Consider the following 13689-nt stretch of genomic DNA (forward strand, 5'->3'; position numbering starts at 1 on the left):
AGGAGGGGTGTCATTTACTTGCGCTTTTTCCCTGATTTGCGGCAGGGCTAGGTCCTTACCATTGTCAAGCAACTATTTGTTCTGTTCACCCTCCATGTTAGCCAGACTGCAAATGATTAACATGCGCAAAGCCACCACTGGCTAATTTAACCATATACACTCATGGTAGACCAAGGAAGTTAGCTGCATAATCATGGTTAACAACCTGGTGGGGGCTTTTACGCAAACAATTTAAAAAGACCATTTTCGATAATATGTCCCCTTTCAAAATGGGTTAAATCATGCATTGTGCCTGAAGATAGGTGCAGCGGCCCTAGTATTCCGTAAATACTTATATATATATATATAATATTTATATTTCACATTTTGGTGCACAGTGCAGATGCTTGCTTGCTGCTTATTATACCATTATTTTTAATTATTGTGTTGTGATGGCTGGAGGATGCGGAGAGCGGAGAGACCCACTGTGCTCCCAAGTGTGGTCAAGTGTCTCGCGACAAACACTTAATTGGGGATTTTCTCCCCGCAGCTGGTCAATATTGTTATGTTGTCCTTAAAAAAAAATATTGTAAGACTTAATTAAACATGTCTGGTTTACTATTATGTTACAATCTATACCCGGCAGGATGTATTTGTTTTCATTTGGAAACAATTTTTCCCATAGAGCAGCACGGTGTACTCGTGATGAGCATGTTTGTCTCTCAGTTTTGACATTTTGGGTTAGAAACTTGGCTCCGGCCTTCCTGCGTGAATTTTCTTTGGGTAATACAGCTTCCTTCCACATTCTGATGACATGTATGTTAGGTTCATTGCAGTTTCTAAATTGTTCATTTACTTTGAATTTACTTAATTATAATGTAAATCAGTTGCACATGATTAAAATGTGTTTAACATATATTATTTGATTTTTAAAAAATGTAGGAAAAGAGGGGGGAATTAGATCAGTTAACTGCATTTAAATCATGTGCAACTGAAAATTAAGTACTTTTTTTTTCAGTATAGGTTTCAATGCGAATTCTTGTTTGTAAATGTGTGCCCTGTGATGGGCTGCCATCCAGTGCAAGGTGTACCCCGCCTCTCGCCCAAAGTCGGCTGGGATAGGCTCCATCTCACGCGCAATCGTAATGAGAATAATTGCTATGAAAAATGGATGGATGGAGGGATTTCCTAATATATCTACTGTAAATAATCTGTACAGAGGGTGACCATAAAACATTACTAACTCTACAGGCAGTGTTATACGAAACGTAAGTCTTTAGAGTCATAAACATTTAAAAAATAATTACTAGTAAGACAGAAAAACAAGGATTTAAGAGGACATCCATCAATCCATCCATTTTCTTCTTCCTCGGGGGCCTCCTCTCGGTTCTGACTTCACTACTGTGTTAGTGTAGGTTAGTGGTAGACTACGGCACATTCCAACTCGCGTACAAATTCAGGTTACGTCGCCGCTGTAGAAAAGTAACTCCCTCGTAAACCGAGGAGGACAGGATTTAATTCATAATGTAGTTGTTTTTGTGCATGCCGCCAGACAGCCACAACGTATCTTTCACCCTGCAGCCATCACCAGCTATTCCTCCACGTTGGGAATGAACCCAAGTTCCCACGATGAGCCTCTTACAAGTTCGCTGTGCTCCAGTAGTTTTCAGTTTCACACTCGGCCTAGCGTGTCTCCTCCCGACAGTCGGCGACGCACATTAGACACAGCGGATTATTTTCACACCGCCCTCTTGTTGTAGCGCCAAGCCTTACTTTCTCACCTTATCATCGCTATGACACGGCTTCCGGGTATTTACTCTTATAGCCCTGCTAGTCAGCATGGCCATTTTTGATGTGCCCTCCGGTGATGTTGTGGAAAGGTGTGACGTGTGAGCTGCAATCTGATGAGTCACTTATTTAATCCCCCCCCCCCCATAACCCACCCCCACTGCTCTCTTTGACAGTCTTCCATCCGTTCCCATGCTGCCAGCACTCTGCACTGCCTGCCTCACCTGCTGCGCTGGTACAGCCGTGTCCAGGAGGTACCTGGGGTCCTTCGGGCTGCCAAAGCTTGCAGGACCACTCTTACTGTCCCTGAAAAGCCGCCTCCCCTCCCAGCTGGGCCGCCGGTCGAAGGCAACCCGGCGAGTCAACTGGAGCAGGAAGACGAGACGACCGCACAGCTGCCTTTTGTTGGCGGCCCCCGGCCCACCGTAACAAAACTTAAAGTAAACAACTTTTCTTTCACTTTAACCAGTAGTATTACTTGATTCAGCCAAGACACATATTTTACAGTAGAAAAATGTCATGGCACGCAACCAAACAAAATTTATAGTATACTGAAATACCGATGACCTTGTCTCAATTTAATCACAAATTTAGTGTATGGCCTTGCCATGACTTGTTGGCATTGTTGTATGAATGGCAATGTGGATAGACAGATTAATGGACTCTATGTATGCAGCACTTCTACGTTTGGGGTAAAGAGAATGCTAATTTCTGTTCGCCAGGCAAACGCATAGCGATAACAATGACAGCATCAAACTCGCAAGTATACTCGCTGTTTGCTGGAATTACGTAACGTTACCATGAATGAGCTATTACCGTTACAACTTCTACAGTTATCCAAGTAGCAGCAAAGCAATCAAAGGATCCGTATCTGATTTAATTATCCATTTGCAGTTTCACAGAACATGCAAGTCCCTGTGTACTTAGAATTGAGACTAAACTCTCAACCTTTCTTTATAGGAGATGTTGAAAATACAACCCAGCTGAAACAAAGTGTTGTACATAAAGATTGAACATAAATAGAACAGAAAGTCTTTCGGTTTATTGTAGGGTGCAGAGTTAAGAAAATTGGGGTTATGAAAACTAAAAATAATGACAATCATATACAGTGGGTACTGAAAGTATTCAGACCCCCTTAAAATGTTCGCTCTTTTTTTTATATATTGCAGCCATTTGCTAGAATCATTTGTATTTTTTTTCCACATTAAATTCTAAAAGTGTCCGCTCATTTACACATCTCGCATTTATCATCTTTCATTTTCACCGACGTGGACGTTTTGCACCTCCATTTCTGCTGTTTTGTGCCTTCAAGGATGAATTTCTAATCCTATGTTTTGGCTCCTGGCAGATCTCTTTTTAATTGTACAATGTTTCCTCCCTCTGGCAGAGCTCCACATGAGCTTTTAGTCATCAAGTTAACATTTCAAAAGGGCGTTTTTTTTTTAATGGGCTGCTTTTTTGACTGTAAGATGATTATTTTTATTGGGCCAGCTCATAAAAATTTCCATACCTTTCATTATAGAATAATACAATCCACACAGCCACTTGTAATTCTGTGCACTGTGCAAATTGTGCTGGCCTTTTCACATGCTGTGAAAGCAGTCCATTCAAAAAGAACAAATAAAAGTTAGATGTAATGTATGCTGGAGAAACTAGAAGAGAACATATGCCCGCGTTCCACAGTATGGTACACTGGTGCATTGTTGTATGAGTGACCCGATTTATGTGTTTTTCGAGATTATTTTCTTTTTTTTTGTTTTGTTTTGTTTGGCTTGCGAGCGCAAACCTGACATACGAGCGCTGTCCGGTGGCAGGTGGCTCAACTCACTTCACAACAAGTGACAGTTTGGCAGATATAATTAGTAAATATTTAAAAAAAAACAAAAAAAAAAACATCAAGCTATTATGAGAATGCTATTTTTTTGTCGTTTTTTTGCTTGGGAGGCTGCAACGGATTAATGGCATTTTCCATTTATTTCAATCACTACAAAGAACAAATTAAATTCGTATCTCAAAGCACCACTGTACTTAAAATATGTCACACTATCACTATTCATACTTTTCCACCAGCAACAGGTGCTATGAGATACTAATAGAGACTAGCTCTCTTGAGGTCAGGCCACTGCATTACAATCTGGTAGAGGTCAGGAGGCAGGACTTTATATATATGAAATTGTATAAAGCTACAAAAAAGGTCAAAAACATAACAATGTCTTGATTTTTATCAGTCCACTGGTGAACAAATTGTCTATAAATGAGAAAGTTTTCAATGAAAAAATGAATTTATAAGTTTGCGAAGATATTTTGCAGAAGAGCTTACAGCAATCTTTCCAACAGTTGAAGCTCAAAATAGGACAGGTGTCGCAACAGGATAACGATCTTAAAAGCAGAACCAAATCAACAACAGAATGGCTTCAGAAGAAGAAAATCCATGTTCTGAAGTGCCCCAGTCAAAGTCCTGACCTCAACCTGATTGAGATGCTGTGGCATGATCTCAAAAGAACTATTCACACCAGACATCCCAGCAATCATGCTGAACTGCAACAGTTTTGTAGAGAGGCTGGTCTAAAATTAATCCTGATTGTTTTACACGACTGATCTGCAACTACAGGAAATTTTTTGTTGAGGTTATTGCTGCCTAAGAAGGGTCAACCGGTTATTAAATCCAAGGGTTCAATTACTTGTTTCTCCCTGTCATGCTAATGTTTACGTTATTTTCTACTAAAATATGAAAACCTATATTTTAGTTTAAACGGACTCAGAGTAGATGAAGGTCCGACCATATTTTATGATAAATTTATGCAGAAATGTAAGAAATTCCAAAGGGTTCACAGACGCTTTCCTCACACTCCATCTACCACATCTAAAATTGAAATCCAAATATTGGAAAAGTAACCATCAATCAGAATCAGAATCATCTTTATTTGTCAAGTATGTCCAAAAAACACACAAGGAATTTGTCTCCGGTAATTGGAGCCGCTCTAGTACAACAACAGACAGTCAATTAACAGAGAACACTTTTGAGACATAAAGACATCGAGAAAAACAGTCACTGAGCAATAAAGGGTTGCTAGTTACCTGGTAATGCCGGTAAAAGTCCTCTAGCACTTAGAGCAGTTCGAATGACTAATATTACAATAGTCCGGTGCAATGACCATTGTGCAAAGGGCGCCGAGACTTCAAGCGAGTAGTACGATAGTCTGGGACAATGTTAATTGTGCAAATGTTGCAGATACTCCTCAGTCAGTGTGCAAATGGAGCAGATGCTACTCTGGCATGAGTGGCCAGTATTGGTCAACAACAGATATGCAAATAGTGCAGCGTGGTGAGACTACTACAGTGAGTGCACGAGTAATATATAATTGGCCCGACAGAAATGTGACAACAAACTCAAGACAAAAAGACAAACAATTGGCAGCATGTTGCAATGGAATTGTAGGTTAGGCGTTTAAGAAGTTGATTGCAAGAGGGAAGAAGCTGTTGGAATGTCTGCTAGCTCTAGTTTGCATTGATCGGTAGCGCCTAACTGAGGGAAGGAGCTGGAAGAGCTGGTGACCGGGATGTGGAGGGTCCGAGAGGATTTTGCACGCTCTTGTCTTAGTTCTGGCAGCGTCCAAGTCATCAAGGGTGGGTAGGGGGGTACCGACAATCCTTTCAGCAAATTATCCATTGTTACAGTTCTCCATAGTTGTGTAATCCTGCGAACAAATAAACCAACAAACGGCAGTGACAGTGATACCCCTCACACGTTTTCTGTGCTTGGGACAGGTAGTTTAAAAAAAAAAAAAAAAAAAAAAGTTGGACATTTAGACTTTACTTTTTGCGGCGGCCCTGCTGGCGATGAATGTGTAACATGATAATAAGTGGCCGTGACAACGGGTTTGTGTGTCTTTACATAATACCGGATTAAATTTAATTGGACCTGCGACACCAAAGTTTGAACTCACACATTTGTGCTGCGAGGTATGCGCGCTCACACAGACGCACAATGTCCGCCATTCTAAACCCTGGGCAAGAGGGATTACAAGGATGGCTCCGTGCCGCAACTATCATGTCTGCAGCTGTTGCGCTGTCATGGCCGTGTGTGCGTGTGTGTGTGTGCGTGTTAGCCTGAGTGAGTGTGAAAGTATGTATGAGAGCACACATTTACGCACGACAGTTTGTGTGCATGTATCCTGAGGCACGTACACAAGGACACGCAGACGACACAATCCTTCCTGACGCTAACCAGGATCCTTGGGTTTCACGATCTGGAGACATAAATGCCTAGTAACCTCTTTCTCACCTCACATAACACAAGCTGAATATGTTCGCAAATCAAACGCAGTCAACAGGCAGCCATTCAAATGAAAACAAAACTGCGAGCCAACTCCCCAAATGTAGGGCCTCTGGAGTCAAACCTTTTTTTTAGTTTTATTTTATCCTACTTAAATCGTGGATGATTCGCCATATCGCGGGATTTTGGAGTGATTAGTTTACCATACGGGCTGCTACTGCAGAGCAATAAGCAGGAGCCAGGAGGAAAGAGTACGTAAAAGACATTATTGAACAAAATTAACAAAATAAACACAAGCATACGTTTACACACGACCTGCCGCCCGCCACAGCTGACGCTGAGTCAGTATCACTCTTTAACACTTCACACCTACACTTGATGTTTATCGGACATTGTTTATGGTTAATGCATTATTTTCTATTTATATTGCATGCCCGTATAGCTTTCATATACAGTCCCCTCCAAAAGTATTGGAAAGGCAAGGTCAAATCCTTCGTTTTTGTTTTTTTTCTTGTATAATGAAGACATTTGGATTTCAGATCAAAAGATGAATATGAGACAAAATTTCAGAATCCCAGCTTTTATTTCATGGTTATTTACTTATCAGAATCAGAATCATCTTTATTTGCCAAGTATGTCCAAAACACACGGAATTTGTCTCCGGTAGTTGGAGCCGCTCTAGTACAACAGACAGTCAATTTACAGAACACTTTGGAGACATAAAGACATTGACAAAAAACAATTGTGCAAAAAGATGCAGAGTCGTCTAGCACTTAGAGCAGTTCGAATGACTAATATCGCAATAGTCCGGTACAATGACCATTGTGCAAAGGGCGCTGAGACTTCAAGCGGTTTAAAGTGACGAGTAGTGCGATAATCTGGGACAATTGTTGTGCAAATGTTACAGATACTCCTCAATCAGTGTGCAAATTACAAGTACAAGGAGGAGACAAGCAGCAGCAGCAAAAAAAAAAAAAAAAAAAAGCGAATGGGTGCATCCCATACTAATTTTAAGGCAGAATCACTGACTGTTTAAGGTCCTTCACGTAGAGAGCGTCAAGATGTATTTCAGGCTGAGCGGAAGGAGTTTGTATGTTTCCTGCAGAGACGTCTCGGTATAAGATTTTTCTGTTGTCCCGGAGCTCAGGACAATGGGACGCCACATTTACTATGACGTCTTCCATTTTTACCCGTTTACAGTACAAGTCCAGCAAAATAGAACTCAGAAATCACTCCGCCAGCCCCTCTCCTATTGGAAGAGATTTCCTACATCACCACGACGCCACCCTCGAATAGCCCTCTGCTCTCGCCGCGACACGGTATTTCCGTGGTCCCACCCCTTCAGCACATACACAATTAATGGGTTCGTCGACGGTGGTGTGAAAAGGATTTATCCCAGCAGACCTTTTGGCCAGGGCTGGGCTCCACCCTCAATGGATCACCATTCATTTGCTGAGCACATATAGACAAACAACCATTCACACTCATGTCTATGGACAATTCAGAATCTTTAAAGAACCTAACATCCATGTTTTTGGAGTGCGGAAGAAAGCCGAAGTATCTGGCGAAAACCCACGCAAGCAGAGGGAGAACACATTAAGTAAACGTGTAAATTGATAACACACCTATTTTTGTGAAAGAAAAGGATTCTGCCCGTTGGATGTAGCGAGAGCCTCAAGGCTGTCAATGGGTTTCCAAGGTAACAGGTATTTATGCATGTTCCCATAGGAAAATGGCATTGAGGCGGCTTTTGCTCCTCATCCTTGCCCAGAGTGGACGCTCCCATGGGACAACTTACCAGATGCCATCAACCCCACTGAAGGTACTATTCAGTCTAACCGCTTAACTCCGACACATCTTTGTCAATACGCTCTCCACTTGTTCTTCGTTAGAGTCAAACTGCGTGATTTAACAGTAACTGTAATGTAATTACTAAAAAGGCCATGGCCCCCGAAGGCACACACATAACACAAAAGTAGTTGTGGCAGTCATCTTGTCCCAGTGTACAGCAATTACACTTCATAAGACCAGTTTATTAAGTCATATTCATGTTTGTTTTATTATGTTGTTTGACAATACAGTGCAATGCGTCTTTGTTAAAAACACAAAGCTAAAACAATTGCGGTGTTTTTTGGTGGGGCTGGACATTGGGACATTTAATTCATGAATTTCAGTGGGGAAAATGTATTTGATATACAAGTAATTTCAGTTCAGAGCTTGGTCACGGAACAAATTTTAACTCCTAATTCAAGGTACCACCATACATTGGCGAGATATGTAATGGTCAGGATGGCGTCGCTCTGTTATGCAGTTTCTCAAACCACCGCAGTCTGCTTCTTCCAGCTGACTATAGAATACAGCACTGTTAGACATGTCTGTAAATTCTACAGTGACTTACCACATACCATACAGTAAAATACTTGAAAGTGATTACATAGTAATTAACTGATTAATTTAACCCAAGTTACCATTGCAAAAGAGATGTTCGGTCTCAACTGGTCTTTTAACTGGTTTGGTTAAAACAAATCAAATAATAATATAGTTTCCAGTGAATCATGGGATTTTAGTTGGCGTCACACAGTTACTGTATTTTTTCAAATTAATATTAATAACTGTAAAACAAAAAAATACAGTAACATACTGTATATCAATATAAAATTTCACTCAAGCAGGATTTAATGCAGATTTGGACAAACTCAATTGAGTACTATATCACAAATTTTATTGTGAAATCAGTTTACTGTGTTATTTCACGCTAAAATATTGTATTAGACAATTTTCTGTGATAACACAATAACTTAGTGGAGGCACCAAATGCTCGGCTAAGTTGGAAAGCAGCAGAATTGTGAAGCCGCGTGAGTCCCAGCATGCACTGCACCATACAATGTTGAACTGTTGCCATAATAAAGACTTTAATCCTTAATATTCACGAACGATTAGGATTAACGTAGCATCAATCATGTGTGATTATGTTACCCGTATTTTGTTGAATGTGTTTCTTATTTAACTCTCGCATTATATTTATGTTGCAGTTTTTTTTTTTTTTTTTTTTTAATGAAACCCAGACTGTGGGTTGTGTGAAAGAGAGTAGCATCATTGTAGTTCTTCTGTATGCTAAATGAAGCTAAGCGTTACCTGGCGACTTATCAGCTGCAATAGATTACAAGTAAGAAAAAGCTGTTACTGTAAAAACCCTAAGAAATGTCTCACAGTGAGAATCATTTATAAAAGCTTTTCCTCAAATTATGCAGCACGCTGCTTTGCCACATTGTTTTCATCCACTTGTTTTTTTTCAGCCACTTGTTGCCATTAAATCTCTTTCAATAATAGCAGCCTTGTGAACATCTCCCTGTGCAGCATTACAGTGATTAGCTCTGTGTAATTAAACTGGATACAAAAGGCAGCCAATTTGCCCTGAACCCGGTGTGTGGGTTTTCGGATCCAGATGCTCCTACGGCTACACACACGCCTACACATGCAGCATTCGCAGCATCATTTCCTATAATATACTTGAACAACTAATCTAATACAAGCAGGTTCTTCAACCTATCACATTCATTTCTTTCTTTCATGAGGCCAGTAAAATGTACCAACATATTTGCGTCTGTGTGGCCAGATTACAAACAATAACTTTTGAGGAGAAAGTGCTGACTTATCGTTTTAATTTGAGTGTTTACATCCACAATCAATGTGGTTTATAGTCTCATCCCCAAAGGGTGACAAACCCGACATTGTGCTCATGCCGTGTGATTGCAAATGCCTCGAAGCTGACGGTCCGCCCTCAAAACTTGTATTGGATTTGTTGTAAATCTGTTATGCTGATGGCCAGCCAAAATAGTTTTTCAGTACTTACAGAATCTCCATACCTAATCAAGAACCTATAAACAACTGGGAAGTCTTTTATACTGGCTCTACTTATTTGCATTCAGTGTAAAAATCATCCATCCATCCATCCATTTTCTATACTGCTTATCCTCACTAGGGTCGCGGGCTGCTGGAGCCTATCCCAGCTATCTTCGGGCGGTAGGCGGGGTACACCCTGAACCGGTCGCCAGCCAATCGCAGGGCACATAGAAGCAAACAACCCTCCGCACTCACATTCACACCTACGGGCAATTTAGAGTCTTCAGTCAACCTACCACGCATGTTTTTGGGATGTGGGAGGAAACCGGAGTGCCTGGAGAAAATCCACCCAGGCACGGGGAGAAGATGCAAACTCCACACAGGCAGGGGTGGGATTTGAACCCCGGTCCCCAGAACTGTGAGGTAGATGTGCTAACCAGTCGTCTACCGTGCCGGCCGTAAAAATAATAATTCCTGTAAAACACAGAATATGCACACGATCAGTCCTTTAATGGTCACTGATCTGAGCTTGCCTTATGTCTTTTGCAATATGAGGTCTTAATGTAATCTTTTCTGAAAATTGCGGTCAAAAAATCCAAATACTACAACTTCAGGGCCATTCAAAGGTTTTACTGTATAGCCTCACACAAAATACCTAATTTCACAAATTCGCACCACTCCAAATAGAAGCTGATCCAAAACATTAATTCATACATTTTCCAGCTTCCTCCCACATTCCCAAAACATGCATGTTTGTTTCATTGAAGACTCTAAATTGTCAGTGTGAATGGTTGTTTGTCTATACTGTATGTGGCCTGCGAGTGACAGGCGACTGACCAGCCCAGGGTGTACCACGCCTCTCACCCAAAATCAGCTGGGATAGGTTCCACCTCACTAGTGACTCGATTCACACGCAACACGATGTGGGAGGAAACCGGAGTGCCCGGAGAAAACCCACGCAGGCACGGGGAGAACATGCAAACTCCACACAGGCGGGGACGGGGATTGAACCCCGCACCTCAGAACTGTGAGGCTGACGCTCTAACCAGTCATCCACCGTGCCGCCACATTGAAACTTATTGTATTATATTATGAATATATGGGGCCAGTACCTGTTCTGACAGGGCCACCACAGCTTGGCTCCTGGTGGCCCCACAGGGTCACCACTCAAATAGGCTCAATCACAGACCCTGTGTAAGGTCACACAGTAGAGAAAATTGATTGGATGGTTGGATATTGCTTATTTCAAATGACCTCAGTAAAATAGCTCTATTTTCCCAGTCTTCAACCGACTATATAGACTGATTGTTGGAAGGTCTTCAGTTTTCTAAAAGGCAAAATGAAACGGGTTATAATAATGTTAATAACATAAAATATGTTGACTCTGATATGTGTGAAATGGAAAACTTTTGCTTGTTTTGCGAAACACACTGGCTGGGGTGTCTGTTGAAGTGCCAGAGCATGCAGTGCAGGTATAGCTCAAGCGGGCAGGAACGATGGACCGACAGTGGTAGATGAGATGAGGCTTAGATAGTCTGACAAGAGACAACCATTATCAAGATAAACAAGGCCAGTGGTGAGGGCAGAGGAAAAACAATGAGGCCGATGAAGAGACCACATAGTTGTCATAGTTGAGGCATGCTGCGATCGCGTCCTCCGGGCTTGTTTTTGGCTTCCTTTTGGCTTCTATGAGCATGACTTGAGTTGAACAGGCTGAGCTGTCACTCTTTGTTTGGGTCCCTCGATTTTCTGATTTTAATCAGAGAAATGTGGAAGCCTTATTCTAATGGGTAGTACAACATAACACGGTTCAACGGCAGTGTAACGCACAACGAGAATTTGTAGCAATTGTGGTTACCGTGTTGCCCTAGACATTAACAATATATCCATCTAATGTTTTCTAATATCATGGCGAAATATGTTATGGTTAAGTGGTCAGCTCCACGAGACAGCTGCAGTTGTTTGATGGGGAAAACTAATAACATGCATGCACACGTGCAGAGATTGCTTGTTACATGGCAAGGTAGAACTGTAAATCACGTTACAAACTCAACATCCATCTCATTTAGTTTCCATACAACCTGGTACGGTGTGCTTCATATTGTCTTGGGACTGTGAAGATGGATTGTTTAAGGGAGTTTGACCGTTGATCAGTTAGTCAATATGCCTGAATGTAACGGACATGATTTCCTCCCAGGCATGTCACCGCTCTAACCGGCGTTGAGATAATTACTGCATTTCATTCGTCGAGCTTTATAAATTTCACTCAGATTATCGTTGACTTGGTGTTTTGATTCCCTCAGGGCACAGTACAAATTACTGTCATCGGAGCTTCAAACCAGTACTTTCTCACTACCTCTGGGTATTGAAATATCTTCCCACTTTTTTTTGTATCGCGTGAAAGGCATTTGTAGACATAGTTCTTATTACTTTTCCCAAGGAAGTGCTGTGGATTGCCACCATTGCCTTTCTAGGACACTGACTTTCTCGAGCTTTGTCTTCGTGTAGAATTGCTGAGCTTTGGTCTGTGAAGGTGCTTGTGCTAATACTGTGGCTCCTATTCAGGCAGCTTATTGTATACCACAACACACCCATGGCGCATTCTATACAAATCAGACAATCCTTGGTTTACTAGTCTATAAAAAAAAGAGTAATTAAATTGCAGATCGAAATCTACCGAGTAAACTTGTTTTCCCTTAATAGGAAACACTGGTCATTTCTTGTGTGCCTTACTCCTTTAAAATCCTTTACAGTTATAGTTAGGGGGTCAAACATTTTACACAAGCAAGTGATTTGGACTTGATCACGCCTGAAAAACCTAAATAGGGACTTAAACGACCGCAGTGTCCCAAAAACACCATGAAATGATTCATCGTGATAAAGCTCTAGTCCGCAAAGCTTTGTTTGTGTTAAGCACTGTCACAATCAGGTTGAAGATGGGTGGAATGGGGTTTAGGTGTAGCCCTCACAAGGCGGTTGTCCTTGATTGTTCGCCTACCCTCATAGTGTTGTGTTACACTGCCAGGGGGGTGATGACATCATTGTGCGGATGTGTGTGTTTGTTGTGTCTGCAGTTCATAGACACTATCAATCACACACGAAAATTAACAAGGTAATGTTGAGCCACTTTAGACTCTTTCATTAACCAAAACAGTACCACCGAATCAAGTAAACAAGTCTCCAAGTGCGGAGTCGCACTGCATTCCCTGCAGAGTATTTAAGATGATCTTTAAAAGTGCGTCTTTCCCAATCCCTATCCTCCCCCTTGATGGACAACCAACCCCCTAGACAATGTGTAGGTACAGCATTTGTTTATTTGTCTTTGAATCAATTTTCAGAACATAGCCTTTTTTCAAGCATTTGTTTTTTGAGGTATTCTGTGGAGAGAGACATACTAGCTGTGTGCCGGAGCTGGAGAGTCAAAAGGTTAGGGACATCATAAATTTGAATCTAATTGCTCATCTAATCGTCCATATTACACACGTAATGATTGTAGCTAATTAGTAAGCCCTTGGTAAATGCCTCATTTTCAAGGCAAGTGCAGATCATCCATGCAATGCCAAGGCAATTATATCAGAGCCATATTGAGTGTGTCATTGCCATTTGTGGATAAATGCGTTTGTAGATCACACTGAAGTGATGAGAGTAGCTCTATTCAAAGGTTTATTTGTGGAAATGAGGGCTTCTTTGGATTGTGATGTTGCAGCAATGAGACTACATTCGTGGAGCCTTGGAAATTGTGGTAACAAAGATGTTTTAATATAAGAATGGTTCTTTGTAATGCTTCAATTGCTTGCTTCAAG

The 13689-nt window shown here is 41.3% G+C and overlaps 1 protein-coding gene across 1 annotated transcript in view; it reads left to right on the forward strand.

The window, feature by feature from the left end:
* gstcd (glutathione S-transferase, C-terminal domain containing) overlaps positions 1 to 13689 on the forward strand; it is a 40555-nt gene that overhangs the window by 2972 nt on the left and 23894 nt on the right. Inside the window, exons 3-4 of the mRNA XM_061770755.1 lie at positions 1944 to 2207; positions 7772 to 7865. Of these exons, the coding sequence (XP_061626739.1) occupies positions 1944 to 2207; positions 7772 to 7865 (358 nt within the window). The remainder of the gene's footprint in view (positions 1 to 1943; positions 2208 to 7771; positions 7866 to 13689) is intronic.

The sequence above is a fragment of the Phyllopteryx taeniolatus genome, chromosome 4 (genome assembly GCF_024500385.1).
Source record: "Phyllopteryx taeniolatus isolate TA_2022b chromosome 4, UOR_Ptae_1.2, whole genome shotgun sequence".
Lineage (NCBI taxonomy): Eukaryota > Metazoa > Chordata > Actinopteri > Syngnathiformes > Syngnathidae > Phyllopteryx > Phyllopteryx taeniolatus.